Source organism: Capra hircus, chromosome 9 (genome assembly GCF_001704415.2).
Source record: "Capra hircus breed San Clemente chromosome 9, ASM170441v1, whole genome shotgun sequence".
Taxonomy (NCBI): domain Eukaryota; kingdom Metazoa; phylum Chordata; class Mammalia; order Artiodactyla; family Bovidae; genus Capra; species Capra hircus.
The window spans coordinates 56,519,317-56,535,800 of record NC_030816.1 but is presented as its reverse complement, the minus strand read 5'-3'; the positions used below and the strand labels follow the sequence as shown (position 1 = coordinate 56,535,800).

The 16,484-nt window shown below is 39.3% G+C and overlaps 1 protein-coding gene across 2 annotated transcripts in view; it reads right to left on the bottom strand.

Moving 5' to 3' along the window:
• Positions 1-16,484, bottom strand: part of AKAP7 (A-kinase anchoring protein 7) — a 125,528-nt gene that overhangs the window by 76,912 nt on the left and 32,132 nt on the right. For both annotated transcript variants that reach the window (XM_018053219.1, XM_018053218.1), the window contains exon 6: positions 2,590-2,702. In XM_018053219.1, the coding sequence (XP_017908708.1) occupies positions 2,590-2,702 (113 nt within the window). The remainder of the gene's footprint in view (positions 1-2,589; positions 2,703-16,484) is intronic.

Here is a 16,484-nt window from a genome sequence, read left to right as displayed (position 1 = left end):
TCTCCAGGCAAGAATACTGGAGTGGGTTGCCACTTTCTTCTCCATGGGATCTTCCTGACCCAGGGATCGAACCTTAGTCTCCTGCATTGCAGGCAGACGCTTTAACCTCTGAGCCACCAGGGAAGCCCTTTGAAAACATAGTGATAATCAAAATAGCTTGAAGATATACAAAACTACTTTCAAGGGAATTCCCTGGCAGTCCAGGGCATAAGACTCCATTCTTTCACTGCTGAGGGTATGGGTTCAATCCCTGGTCAGGGAACGAAGATCCTACAAGCTGTACAGCCCAGTCAAAAAAAAAGCATACTACTTTTACTATTCTCTTATGAGATATATTCCACTAGAATTTCATGAGACTAAGAATATGGACAACTAACATATATATATAAATGCCTCCTGGTGTTAGAAAAATGTATAATTGTCAAAAAAAAAAAAAAAAGCCTTATGTTTCCCAGAATCTCAGTTAGAAAACTTAATTCTCTAGTTTGAGAACAAGAATACCATACTGTAGCAGAGGAAGTTCCATATCAGGAAATTTGGGGGAGAGTTCTTTATTTGAAAGAGAGTTTCGTTTGCAGGGGATAAGAAAAGGTCAGAAGGATATACTAGTAATGGTACCTAAAAGAGAAATGATATTGGGAGGAAGGAAGTGAGAGATTGGTGATGAGGGAAAAAAAATTATCTTTCACTCTGTAGGTCTGTATGTAGGTAGATTTTTTTCAGTGAGCATATATTCATCTAACACTTCTATAATTGAAATAACTTTTAAAATACAAGTACTTGAAATGACACAAACTTCTTAATATGAGTGAAAAAAAAATTATTCAACATCCCTCTACCCTGCCCCTTTTATTTCATTATTAACCTTAAGTAAACTGAATGTTGGTAATACATTCCATTATTGACTTTATCAATGGTCTCACCCTTGTAAATGAGTGGACCCAGAAGGAAAACTCAGAAGAGAATTAGTGCTGAGAGAGGAAAATAGATTCTGGATGGGGCTCTGCAACTGAGAACGGTGTGATCTCATTTCAGCCACTTAACCTCTGAGTCTCAGATCCCCTTTCTATAAAGTAAAAGGAGCAGACTCTGTGAAATCATCTGTCAAGAAATCACTCAAAATGCATGCAGTCTGAAGTGTTGAAATATAAATTCTAGAGTTAATTTAAGCATCCCTTTGATAAACATCCTTGGGTGCTCTCATTTCAAAGTTAATAAAGACAGAAACATTTTGAAATGTGGGTATTACCTTCACCACTGATTTGTCATTCTGGGATTAAGTTTGAAACCACTGGGAAGAGGACAATCCACGTGAAAGCAAGATAAGAAAGATAACGAGTAAAAGAGGAAACTGTCAGTCTACAAGTTTTGTCAGTTTTCATCACTCGTAATTCCAAAATCTATGATATATACAAATTATTTCTACCTAAATATTCTAGAATGTTACCTAATATAGTTATTATTTAATTTGAGCATAGAAAAAAAAAAACATGCAAGATACTGGGGGATAGCGTGATTTTTACAGAAGTTTGTAGTAAACTCATAACCACAGGATGGGCCAACCACCCAAACACATGTTTTACAGGACCAAAAAGACTTTCTGAGCACAGACATTAAATACAAACTGTGTCGAATTTAGAAAAAAGATCTACTTACTAATAAGCATGACCTTCATTTATAGAGCTGCAAATCAAGTCTGAACTGCAGCAAAGGGTTATGGAGAGCAGGAGTGAATACTATGCCCATCTGCAGGCCCATCTCCAAAACTCTGGGACATCAGAGCAGCTCAGCAGATGCCTTAATTCGCATGACAACCTCCCTAGGCTGAAATGGGAGAAACAAGGAAGGGTGCCCTTAGGATTCCAGGAGAACTGCTTGTGACTCCAGATAAAAGTTCAAAGTGCCTCCAGCCTCTGAGGAAGAAGGAGGCAATGGCTTAGGAAGGCAGCAAGTCGCCCTGAGATAGGGCAAGTCAAAAGACATGTCCCCCGGCTTGTGTCACTGCTGACCATTCCCAGGGAGTACTTTCAAATACTGAGCTAGGGAGGGAGGCCCTTCTGTTACCTCTTGCCCAGTCCCTGCAATACCTGCTCCATACCCTCAGTGGAGACAACTTCTGAAAGAGCAGCGGCTTTGTAGAAACTTCAAAAGAGCTACATAAATGTGGGGAGGGGAGCAGAGCATGTCCGACCTTGAAGAACCCAGCTACAGGGAGCAGCACCAGTGTATGCAGGCCGGTGGAGGAAGCTTTGAAGGCAGCAGGTTGCAAACAATCAGAAGGAAACAACGCAGCAAAACCCAACTCTGGCTCCACCCCCCAAGCTTTTCAAGGGATGAAGCAAGATGTAGCAACAGATGAAACAGCAGTAAGTGATGGTCAGAGTGTGCAGCTAACAGCCACAGAGGCAAAGGAGGAGACAGCAGAATGGCCTCCATGGAGGCTCATGAGCCAACTCAGCATCCTTGGGAGTTGGAACCAAATCCAACTGGAATCCCAGGAGCAATAGTGGCAGGGGTGTCAAAACCCACTACGAATGTCACTCATGCTGTGGGTGGTAAAACAAGGCTGATGATAAAATGTCCACTCACCTTCTTCCAGAGCCATGGTGACCTGGACAATTTCATGAAGGTCAAATGAGGCTTAAAAGTTCTGCTTTCTCCTGCCAAGATACCTTTTTCTTGAAATGTCCTTTTTGCAGCATCTGAAGAAAATAAAAAGAAGCATAAAAATGCTACTATATGATACCCTATATGAGAAAAGAATCTAAAAAGGAATAAATATATGTATAACTGAATCACTCTGCTGTATACCTGAAACTAATTGATTTACAACAATGTAAATCAACTATACGGCTACTGTGGCTGTCTTTAATCATAAAAATGGCAACTCAAAAAATAAATTATTCTACAACAAAGGTAATAAACTGGCTTGAGATATTATTTTTAAGAGAGGAAAAACTACAATGTGTATGATGCCAAATACATTATGACGATTAAATCTGCAATAGTGTCAAAGTTTGGAATACGGCAGAAATCAACACAACTTTGTAAAGCAACTACCCTCCAACTAAAGATTTAAAATCATAAATTTAAAAAAAAGTCTTTGGGTAAAGCACACAAAAGCAACGGTTGGAAAAGGAAATATTTAATAAATAAAATAACTGACTGATATGATGCTGATTTCATGCAATATCCCAGTGGCGCCCATATATATACATAAAATGAACTAGGTTATCTGTAACTCCTTATATCCAAAACTTCTGCGTCTAACCAAGATAGAATAACAGGAATCTGATTTACCCTCCCATCTGAAATGACCAGGAAAAAAAAGGACAAAATATATGAAACAATGGTTTGCAAAACACTGTACACCTGGCAATGAAGGTGAGTGGTCCCTTAGGGATGAGAAAAAAACAAGGTGAGCCCTTTGATTAACCAGCTTACATCCCTGGGTGTTGAGGCCCCTATTCAAGGAAGATAAACCCAGATGGAGCCCAGTCATCACGCTAGGTTCAGAAAAAAAAAAAAAGCCAAGAGTAGAAAGACCAGCACAGCTGGAGCTCATGGGACAGAGTGCCAGAGAAGTGAGGGCTCCAGAGAGAAAACTCCAGAGATCTGCAAAGGCTCCCCGGAGTGGATTTAGCGGAGAAGTGACCAGCATGGGTACGTGAGCAAACTACCTGAAGCTGAAAAACACACTTGAAAGGATTAGAGAGAACACTCCCAGCTCTCACCCAAGGTCAGGAAGTGTGTCTGTTCCCATCAGCCAGACTGGAAAGCCTCAAGATGCATGGGACACTGGGAAGAATAAGGATTTTGCCTCAGTGGAAAGGAAAAATGAGCTCTGGCCTGGTACTATTCTAGTCCCTCCTAACACATATTAGAAGCAAAACTCAAGAGGAAAAACTTGTATCAAAGTAATTTAGTTGTGTCCCAGCGCAAAGCCCAAGTATAATTATAGAACAACAAAACCATCCAGTACCCCACAAGTGCCTGATATCGAACAAAAAGGCATGTAACAAACAGGAAAATATAACCCATGAAGAAGAAATAAATCAATTAATCAAAAGCCACTTAGAACTAACACAGATGTCAGAATGAGCAGGTAAGGGCTTAAAAACAGATATTCTAATTCTATTATTTATGTTTAAAAAGTTGAGATGCTAGTGATCAAAAAAACCTACATTAAACTTTTAGAGATAAAAAATGCAAGGTCTGGGAAAAATAGATGAGACACTACAGAACAACAACAACAACAACAACAACAAACCAGTGAACTTGGGAGACATAACAATAAAACCACTCAAAATAAAACAGAGGGAAAAAAAAGAAATAACAACAACAACAAAAGAATAGTTCATCAGTGAGACGTGACGCAACTTAGGCTGCCTAATACGTGTGTAAGTGGAGTTCCCTGAAAAAAAGGTGAGAGAAGTAGAGAAGATACTTGAAGAACTAATGGCTGTTGGAGAATGAGAGCTACCACAACCACAGAGAAAGATAATCTGGGCAGTAACTATGAAAATTGAAGCTGCACAAGCATTTTGACAGCAATTCCAATATTAGGAAAACACACAAAAATAAACAAAAAGTACCAACACATAAGATTTTATAGAAAAGATATTTAACATTGCTTGAATTATCACATGCTGAAAACAACCTTCAACAATAAAGAAATGGTTGCTATTGTGCCTCCCAGGTGGTACAGGGGTAAAGAATTCCCTGCCAATACAGGAGACACAGGAGATGCCAGTTTGATCCCTGGGTCAGGAAGATCCCCAGGAGGAGGCCATGACAACCCACACTCCAGTATTCTTGCCTGGAGAATCCCATGGACAGAGGACCCTGGTGGGCTACAGTCCCATGGATCACAAAGAGTCAGACTCAACTGAGTGATTAGCACACATGCATGCATACTAAAAACTGCTATAATCAAAAGAATGAATTCAAGCAACATATATTAACCTGAAAAGACATCTGTGGCACCTATTAAGCCAAAAAAAAAAAAAAAGAAGGCATATTGCATGGTTACTATATCTGAAACATGATTCCATGATTGAAAGAGACACATGTACCCCAATGTTCATTGCAGCACTGTTTATAATAGCCAGGACATGGAAACAACCTAGATGTCCATCAGCAGATGAATGGATAAGAAAGCTGTGGTACATATACACAATGGAGTATTACTCAGCCATTAAAAAGTATACATTTGAGTCAGTTCTAATGAGGTGGATGAAACTGGAGCCCATTATACAGAGTGAAGTAAGCCAGAAAGAAATACACCAATACAGTATACTAACACATATATATGGAATTTAGAAAGATGGCAATGATGACCCTGTATGCGAGACAGCAAAAGAGACACAGATGTATAGAACGGACTTTTGGACTCTGAGGGAGAGGGAGAGGGTGGGATGATTTGGGAGAATGGCACTGAAACATGTATACTATCATGTAAGAAACAAACCGTCAGTCTATGTTCCATACAGGATACAGGATGCTTGGGGCTGGTGCACGGGGATGATCCAAAGAGATGATATGGGGTGGGAGGTGGGAGGGGGGTTCAGGATTGGGAACTCATGTACACCCGTGGCAGATTCATGGCAATGTATGGCAAAACCAATACAGTATTGCAAAGTAAAATAAAGTAAAAATAAAAATTAAAAAATAATAATAAATAAATAAAGACAGATGAAGAAAACAACAAGGATCTACTGAATAGCACAGGGAACTAATTTAATATCCTGTGATAAACCACAATGGAAAAGAATATATGTACATAACTGAATCACTTTGTATATAGTAGAAATTAATACAACACTATAAATCAACTATACCTCAATAAAACAATTTTTAAATAAAATATTTAAAAAGACAAAGAAAATAAATTCTATATATTTATATTTTTATTAGCACAGAATAGTATAGAATACTTTAGGATGGAAGTTGAGATTGAATAGAGGTAGGACAGAATAGTAATGTTTTCTTTATACCTCTTTAACTGTATGAATGATTAGAATGAGCATGCGTTACTTTTGAATAAAAAGTTTAAAAATAAGCATGGTAACAAACTGACAACACATGAGCAATGTAAGATTGCTACATGTGTACAAGCATCATCGTAGAGTGCACAAGAGGGGAGATTACTTTGCCAGACATGTGAAAAATTCATGCCTTTCAAAGACGGACGTTCAGTAAACAAGCTCTCATTTGGTCTTTTTATCTTAAAATCAGGGCTAATGCATAAGGCAATTTTAAAGACAAGAAAACTGAAACATCAGAAACTGATGCTCAAGGTCCCACTCCTTGTGAGCCGTAGACAAGGAAGTGAAATTCAGGTGCCCTAACTTCTACCCTGGTCATGCTTCAAGCTGGCTGAAACCTCAGCTTGAACTGAGGGGGCAGGGAAAGGCACAGAAGCCGCCTCTACAACTTCAAGGGGAAGAAGAAGGCAGAGGATTCTGCCATCTCCCACCATGCCCATGCGCATTGGTTTCAGTCAGAGAAGTTCCCTTCTTCTACGCTTTGAGCTCCCAATTACCATTTCATTTTTTTTTTTTTAAAGAACTCCAACATATACCAAAAAAAAAGTTTGAAAATCAATGATCAAAAAACCTGCACAGGGTCCCTTCAGTAGAAATAATCCCACCAATAATGTCCAATAAAAAAAAAAAGGAAACCGTAGGACTTCCCTGCTGGCCCAGTGGTTAAGAATCTGCCTGCCAATGCAGGGGATATGGGTTCTATCACTGGTCTGGCAAAATCCCACATGCCAAGGAGCGACTAAGCCTGTGCACCACAACTTCTGAGCTTGCATCCCTAGAGCCTGTGCTTTGCAACAAGAAGCCATCAAAATAAGAAGCCTCTCCACTCCAACTAAAGTAGCTCCCAGTGACCACAACTAGAGAAAGCCTGCACACAGCAATGAAGACCCAGCACAGCCAAAAGTAATTTTTTTTAATGGAAACTGGTAAAACATAGGACACAGAATATACCTTTGAATCTCAAAGAAGACCACATTCAATCTAAATATTCAGTGAGAAACGGTCCTTTTTCAGTTCAGCTAAATCTTATCAATGTTAAATATGTCCTAATTTTTGTAACAGTTAAAATCATGAACTTAATGAAAGATGATCTAATGGTTCAAGAAAAGGTGTCCTTAAAAATAGAAGATACACCAGGTACTGTTCTGAGCGCTGGGAATACAATGGATAAAATAAACCCTCTACCCTCATGGAGCAGAGAGAGAGAGCGCCACAAACAAACATGCAGCATCAGGAATCAATAAGTAATACAAAGAAAAATAAAGTGGTAGGGGTATACAAAGTGATGTGGAAGAAAAGGGGTTGCTATTTCAGAGAAGGTGGTCTGGAAATCCTGTTCTGAAGGTGAGACATTCAAGAAGCCACCTGAAGAAGAGAATCGTGTGTGTTTCTAGGACGAAGAAGCTCACAGCAGAAGGAACAACTTTCAGAGTGAGGAGTGGTGAGCAGGTCGAAGAGCAGTAAAAAGGGTAGGTAACTGGAGCAGGGTGGGAGGCTTGGGGAAGAGGTAAGAAATAGGTTTAGAGAAGTGGTCAGGGGCCTTATGAAGCATGGTAAATAAGATCTTCAGATTGTATTCTCAGTATGGTAGAAAATTTTGAGTGTTTTAAGCAAGGGAAACTTACGTATGATACTGACTTTCTTTACCCAGCTATATTTCAGCTGGAAAATACATGTCTTCCTAGTAGGAGAAATTGAGGCTTAGGAGACTCAAAGTGCTCCTCTCTTTCCCTGGGGCTGTATTAGTTGAAGGGAAGACAGCTAAATGGGGTGTCAGAGTGTTTAGAGTGGGGGACATGTGCCAGGCTTGGGGTTTTTTAAATATTTTATTTATTAGCTGGGCCAGGTCTTAGTTACAGCATGCGGGATAGTCAGTCTTCATTGCAGCACGTGGAATCTTTGGTTACAGCATGCAAATTCTTGGTTGTGGCATGCGGGATCTACTTCCCTAACCAGGAATGGAACCTCAGCCTTCTGCACTGAGAGCACGGCATCTTAACCACTGGACAACCAGGCAAGTCCCCAGGCTTGGTTTTTTAAGCTGGAACCTTCCTTGTCCCCATATATAGTTATTTTCTGTAACTATTCTTGGGTCCATGGGATTTCACCCTATTGCTCATAAACTCATAAACTCAATGGAGCTGTCTGAGGGCCCTTTCCACCCTTCCACTACTCTTGAACACAAAGAAAAAGCAGAATTCCCGGGGCCGAGGCGGAACGGATAAGAACACTGTACAGCCATCCATCATCACACAGCGTCATCCTAGCTCCACCTCCACTCTGAGGGCACAGGGAATTCTGGCTTTGCTGCCTCTGTGGACATGTCTCAGAAACAAAGCACAGGTCACTCCTGCTCTCAGCCTTGTGTGACTTTGTTGCTTCATTCACAGGGTGATGGAGGGATAAGAATTCACACTCGAGTTTGGCCTCTAACTCTCTTCTTCATCCAAACGGGAAAATCTTTCCTAGCACTGGGGCAGGAAAAAACCCCATTAGGCTTAGTTGCTGAAACCTCAAAGTCCTTTCTGTATTGTTTCTGCTGTATTCTCTCTTCTGAACACATTAAGTGCCACTGCTTAGAGGGAGGCTAGGCATAAAAGCTAGGGAAGAAGAAACACACAGATAAAAATTCAATAGTTCAAAATACTATTTCACTGCATTTTCAAAATCTTACTTTGTTATTTTGTCTAATATCTACCAAATGCTACTATGTGCTACATATGATGTTTTGATCACACTTTGTAAATTTGGGGCATGTCCTAAAAACCCTTCACTGCAACTCCCTGCCACCATATGATTTTTCCCGTCTCTTCCATGGTAATAAAAAAGGTTAAGCAATAGGCCATTAGAATACCAAGAAAACATTAATTCTAAGCTGAAACCAACAGATAACAGTTTTGGCTGAGTTAACCAGGAAAGGAATTTACATAATAACACTAAAGTTCCAGGCTGGAAGGCCAGGAAGCCAAGATGTCCCCCGTTAATAGTCCAGAGACACCACAACCTCACCCAGCTGGCATTACAGAAGCCATGCACGTGCGCATGCGCACACACACACACACACAGACACGAAGGGCGAGAACCCTGCCACCTGTCTTTGACAGTGACGACTCCACCTATCCCCAGAATGGATTCTGCACAGTAGTTTTTTGCTTAAGTTGCTAGCTTCTGACTCAAAGTCTAGGCCAAAGCCAGATGATGTAGAACCAAAAAGGCAAAACCTGTGAAAGAACGTATGTGACATGACAGTGCAGGAAGAGTTTAGCTCCTGGGCAGCCTAAACAAAAGGAGGCGGTCCAGCATGCACACGTTTTAAAGAAGGCTGTATTTATGACAATCACAGGTGTGCCTTGGAGATTCTGACAGTTCAGTTCCAAACCACCACAATAAAGCAAATATCACGATAGTCACACAAATTTGAGGGGACATATACCTGATGCTGGGAGGGCTTGGGGGCAGGAGGAGAAGGGGACAGCAGAGGATGAGATGGCTGGATGGCATCACCGACTCGATGAACATGAGTCTGAGTGAACTCTGGGAGTTGGTGATGGACAGGGAGGCCTGGGGCGCTGTGATTCACTAGGGTCACAAAGAGTCGGACACGACTGAGTGACTGAACTGAACTGATACCCACTCCAGTATTCTTGCCTAGAAAATCCCATGGACGGAGGAGCCTGATGCAGGCTACTGTCTATAGGGTCGCAAACAGTCGGACACGACTGAGAAATTTCACTTCGATTTCACTTCATTGCTAAAAATGGGTAGCCACCATCTGAGCCCTCAGTGAGTAGTAATTTCTTTGCTGGTGAAGGGTCTTGCTATGAAGTTGATGGCTGTTGACTGATCAGGGTGGTGGCTGCTGAAGGTTGGGGCGGCTGTGACAATTACTTAAATAAGAATGAAATCTGCCATATTGATTAACTCTTCCTTTCACTTGAACACTTAGAGGCCACTGTAGGATTATTAACTGGCTTAATCTCAGTATTATTCTGTTCAAGGAACAGGGAGGCCCAAAGAGTGAGTGAGAGATGGGGAAACGGCCAGTCAGTGAGTAGTCAGAACACACACATTTATTCAGTTGGCTGCCTTATATGGGCGTGGTTCATCACAGCCTGAAGGTCACTGACCACAGGTTACTATAACAAATATAATAATGGAAAGTTTGAAATATTGAGAGAATTATCAAAATGTGACATACAGACACTAAGCGAGCAAACGTTAGAAAAGCGTCACTGATAGACTGGCTCTACACAAGGTCACCACCGACCTTCAATTTGCAAAGCAAACAAAAAAAGGCCAGAGCATGTGAAACACAATAAAATGAAGAGCAATAAAACGAAGTTTGCCTGTACTGTTATAATTAACTTATCACCTTTTAGTTCCTATAAATTGCTTTTGTTGTTCAGTCACTAAGTCATGTCCAACAGTTTTGCGACAGCATAGACTGTAGCCCGCCAGGCTCCTCTGTCCATGGGATTCTCCAGGCAAGAATACTGGAGGGGGTTGCCATTTCCTCCTCCAGGGGATCTTCTCAACACAGGGATGGAACCCAGTTCTCCTGCACTGCAGGCGGATTCTCTACCACTGAGCCATCAGGGAAGCTGTCATATAAATTACAAACAGGTGTATCTTTTCTCAACTACCCTATCACATAACAGCTTTGATCCTCTCTCTTCTGACATATTCTCAACTGTTTTAAATAGAACTAAAAATTTTTTAATAAAACAATAATAAATACTTAAAATCAAAACATTAAACTGAATATTATAAAACTCATTTTTATTTCTCAAAAATTGTCAAACATTGGCAATGTCTTAGGGCTTAATATATTCCATGATGGACAAACTTACTAAATTCCCAAAATATGACTAAAGAGACTAAAGAGATGAGGGCATATTTTCTAAGTCTTCAAGTACTTGAAGAATTACCACATAGAAGAACTTCAGATGGCAGATTAGCAACATGTTCAAACCAGCCTTCAAAACAGAAATGGCATGAAGGTGTAAAAGGTAAAACTTATTGGTTCAGTTAGTTACTGGGCAGCTTCCATATCTGTCAGATACATAATGTCCTGAAGACAACAAGCATGTCCCTGCTTTCATGGAGCTTACAGTCTCAGGGGACAGATTTTAGGCCAATAAGGAGAAAGACTTAATGCCAAGAATTATCAAAAAATACAAGAGCTACAAGGAAAAAATATAAGAAATACAGGGATTTGTTATCAGAAGTCAAAACAGTAGGCATTTGTATGGTTCATTAACTCTCTATATTCATTGTTACATATTATTTTATTCATATATCATTATGTTCAATTGATTCTAAAGAAACAAAATTTTCTAAATTATTGGCTTCAGTAACATCAAATTTTGACTCAACACTTCTCTTTATTCACTGGACCTTGATGGGTATCTATTCACAATACTAGCTTAAATAATACTTGAAACAAAGCACATTTCATTTCTATTAATGTGTTTTTTTCAACAGTATATTCTCTACGAGGATGGAAATAAGAGGGGAAAATGCCACCTTCATTTGGCATTTTTGATACTTCTTAGTATTGATTTTATATTCCTAATAGTATAATCTATTGCTTAGCCAGAGTACTGGGTAATAGTTTCAGAAATATTATTCTTGAGATCAGAAAAGCTTTTGCTAGTGTTGAAAACCACATGTAATTTTTCATTTATGTTAACTCATATTCCAGAAGAGAAGTTCATGAATATTTTAAGAAATTGTTCGATTCCTCCTAGTAACACAGACATTCCTTCAATCACCAAATAGGAAAGTACATAGCAAATACATCAGATATCCTTCAAAAATCAGCTAAAACTGCTCCATGAATAATATAATTCACCTCAGCTAAAGAAGCAAATTGTCAGAGGAACAAGTTTTTAACGTGTATTTTAAACACAAGGAGACTTTGCTGTACAAAAGAACAGCAAAATGAATAATAAAGATACTTTGTAATCCTAAGTAATACCATTTCATCTGTTTTTTTTATTTTTTGCATTTATTCAATTCCTTTCCCACTGAAATGAAGCAGTGTAACTGGAGCACAGTGAGCAAAAAAGAGAGAACCACAGCTAAGACGGGAGACTTCAGCCAGAGACCAGAATATCAGAATACCGTGGGCTGAAGCAAGGATCTGGGAAATTGTAATAAACAGCCCTACCTGATCTAAGGTCTCAGAGTAGTTCTGGCAGATGAAGAGTCAAAGATTTCACTGTGCTTATAAATTGCTGGGGTGAAATATTGGAGGCCACTGTCAAAGAAGGCAAGGGATCTCAAGAAAAGTATTAGTTGTAATGGTAGTAATGGGATAATTATTATTATTTTTTACTAATGATAATAGCTACCATCTTATTTAACATTGTACATGGGCCAAACACTATACCAAAGCACTTCACATGTTATCTTGTTTTGAGAATAGTTACAATTATGTTCATTCTACAAATAAGGAAATTAAGTAAGGAATTAGATATACTGCTTAAAGTCATTCAGCTGATCACTGCTAAGGCTGCATTGGGGAAAAGTTGGGGTCGGGGGCAGTCAGCTCTGACTGACTCCACAGCTCACTCTGAGCCAGGATGGTTGGATGGCTGTGCTCACAGAGTTGCAGCAAGAGAGGGAACGAAGCCCTCAGTGCACAAGAGAAAATATTCAGACAACTGCAGAAAGGAGAGGGAGAGGGTAACAAAACCTGACACCATGAAACACCAATAAGAAAAGGCCTGTGTGTGAGGGCAAAACAGAAAAAGCAAGAGAACTAAGAGAAAGTGGGTGACATCTCTGGGTTCCATGTTGCAAAGCATTTGGTGAAACAAGGAAGCTATGATCTCGACTGGAGCTGGGCTTCAGCTTAGGCAGGAAGGTGCTTCCACAAGCTGGTTAGGAGTCCCGTTGTTAATTTACAGTGTAACAGACAAGCAAAGTGATTAAGAACACAGGATCTGATGAAAGTGGCAAGATGGCTGAAGGAGGTCAAAAGATGCAAACTTTCATTTCTTAAAAACAATAAGTGCTGGAGATGTGATATACAGCGTAGTGCCTACAGTTAACAATAGTGTCTTACATATCTGAAGGCTGCTCAAAGAGTAAATCTTACACATTCTTATCACAAGGAAAAAAAAATCTGTAACTTTGTGTGCTGATGGATGTTAACTATGCTTATTATGGTGACCGTTTTACAATATATACAAATACCAAATCATTACGCTGAACACCAGAAAAAAATATAATGTTATATATCAATTGTACCTCACTTTTTTTAAAAAGCCTAACAACAAGAGAACAGTAAAATAAATTATGATGCAACAGAATATTATACAACCAGTAAAAGGAGTACTTTGGGAGACTATTTTATAACAATGATAATGATAGTGAACATTTCTTAATTAAGCATTTATTCTTTACCAAATATTGTTCCTTATGTGTATTATATATCACACATACACTATGATAAATAATAATAACAATTTAAAAACAGAACATGGAATCTGGAGCCAGACTGCTTGGATTTGAATCCTGGCTCTATCACTTACTAACAAATTATTTAGCCTCTCTGTGTCTCAGTTTCCCTACTGAAAAATGGGGGTAATGATAATCATCCCTGTCTCACAGAGGTGTTAAGATGAAAAGAATTAACATTTGTAAGATGATTAGAATAAAGCCCCACATAAGGTGAATCCATTTAAGTATTTGATTGAAAATCAAGTAAAATAAAAGATATAGGGGATCAGAATATGTCCCCCAGAAATACACCACTTGGGCAAAAGGCATACTTTGAGTAGAGACAAAGAGAATCAATAGCTGCAGAAACTTTCCCCAAGATTCCCTTGTCGGAACAAAAGCAGACACTTGTGAAAAATGAGGACTGCCAAAAATCCTCTCTCGTGGGGAATTCCTACTGCCAAAGTGGACCTGTACAAACAAACCTTACTCCACTGGAGTTCCCACCCCACACATTTACTTCCCCACAGTCTGCCACCCATGAAAGCTTCGAACCCTTTTCCTTTGTCTTGTCATTTCTCTACAAACTTATTGTTCTTCTGTTAAGATGCTATTTAAGCCCACATTCTTGCCACCCCACTGAGTTCCTCTTCATTGTGGTTTCTCCCACAGGATGTGTACTGGACACATTAATAAACTTTGCTGCTTTTCCCTTGCTAATCTGTTGTCAGTCTAAGTCTACAGGGTCCCTTGGGAAGAAGCTAGGAGGGCAGAAAGAAAAACAATTTCCCCCCTCTACAGGACAATAGAAATGGTAAAAAGAGAGATGAAAGGGGAGAATAGACGGATGTGTGCCTGGAGGCCTGCACAGAGGCAGAGGCTCTGATGGTCCTCTAGGAAGCGTGTCTGTGATTCAGACATTCTGGTTGGGGAGTAGAGCTTGTCTTTGCTTAGTTCTAAATGAGGTGCAACTAGGGTGTTCTGATGTGTCTGAAGACAGCTTAGCCCAGGCCATTCAACAGAACGGTCAGCAGGACCACTGGGATGTCCACCTGCCTGTTGTGGTTAGAAGTCCAAGTGCCCAGTACCTGAACAGATTCTCCACAAGGAGAAGCACAGAGCATATACTCTCCATCTTTTGGGGGACATGATAGTCATAATTAGAGAAAGACTAATGTTCAAATGAACATCCTAAAAAACTTTCATCTTTCCTTTTATGAGATAAATGCACTTGGAATCTTTTATCATGCTAACCAAGCACTCTTTTCTTATTAAAAAAAAAAAAAGATTTGCAAGAACTATTATAATCCAGGCAGGCTAAACTTTTAGCAATCTCTCAATCTAACATACTTTTTAGCAAAATTACATTTCATGAAAAAAAAATGAATGAAATCATCACATATTCATTTCTATGCAAAAAGCTTTCAGTGCAATTTCATCACTGTAAAACGTGCAGAAATGACATATAAATGCATAATTTTCAATACCTTCTTAGCTGTATGAGCTATTGTGTACTGCTAGGAAAAGAGAAGGTACTGTTTTATTCTGGAAAAACAGGATCATTCAAGGTCAAGATAGGAAACTGAGACACACAGCCTTGAATGCCTAAATCTTACCAGCTCCCTCAAGCGGCAAACAGCATAAGGCTACTTATACAAGATGTGCAAAGATAGCCGTGATCTCTTCAGCCCATCAGCATCTACTGAAAACATCTAGTAGTACTAGCAGCTCATCGAATCAGACTTTACTAGTTCAAAATGCATAATGAGTGAGTGAAGTCGCTCAGTCATGTCCGACTCTTTGCGACCCCATGGACTATAGCCTACCAGGCTCCTCCACCCATGGGATTTTCCAGGCAAGAGTACTGGAGTGGGTTGCCATTTCCTTCTCCACAAAATGCATAATAACCTTCTTTAATTTTATATATTAACTCTAAATTACTCTCTATCTTATAATTTTTCAATAATGAGTTCAAATATTAGTATCTGAAATTCAGTCTTTTCATACCAACTGTATAGTTTGAATTTTAAGATTTTGTTTCCTTTAACTTAAAAATTGAAAAACTCCATGAAAATGATCAGACTATTCATGAACTATAATTTTCACTATTTTTCAAGTTAATTTTACTTCATAATATGGACTTCTTTATCAACACTTTAATAATTAAATATATGTTCTTAAAAAATTTTTCCTGCTTTATATTAAGTTAAACTAGGTCTGCCTCCATTATGCTGAACAAGTAAGATTTGAATATACTGGTATAAGCATATATTAATATACATACATAGTTTATATCAATTTCTAAGAAATGTATTACTGTGGTCAATAGAATATATTCTTTTGAAAGTTATAATATATTTAAATAAATAGTTTATAAAAGACACAGACAAATGTGACATTATTTTACTGATCTTATTGGACTAAAGCAAGACTAAAACTGAGGCATTCTTTAAAAAATAAATTTAATGAAGTAAAACACTGACCAAAATTCCACATACTGAACATCTGGACATTATACAAATTGAAGCTGTAACTAAACTCCAGTGGAATTTTCCATATACATATTCAAATATTTAGATTCCTTAAACTGCATAAAAGGGGGGCTTCCCTGATAGCTCAGTTGGTTAAGAATCTGCCTGCAATGCAGGAGACGCCAGTATGATTTCTGGGTCAGGAAGATCCACTGGAGAAGGGACAGGCTACAAACTCCAGCATTCTTGTGTTTCCCTTGCAGCTCAGCTGGTAAAGAAAGTGAAAGTCGTGTCTGACTCTTTGCGATCCCAAGGACTATACAGTCCATAGAATTCTCCAGGCCAGAATACTAGAGTGGGTAGTCTTTCCCTTCTCCAAGGGATCTTCCCATCCCAGGGATGGAACCCAGGTCTCCCGCACTGCCAGCGGATTCTTTAACAGCTAAGGCCCAAGGAAAGCCCCAGCTGGTAAAGAATCTGCCTGCAATGCGGGAGACCTGGGTTCCATCCCTGGGTT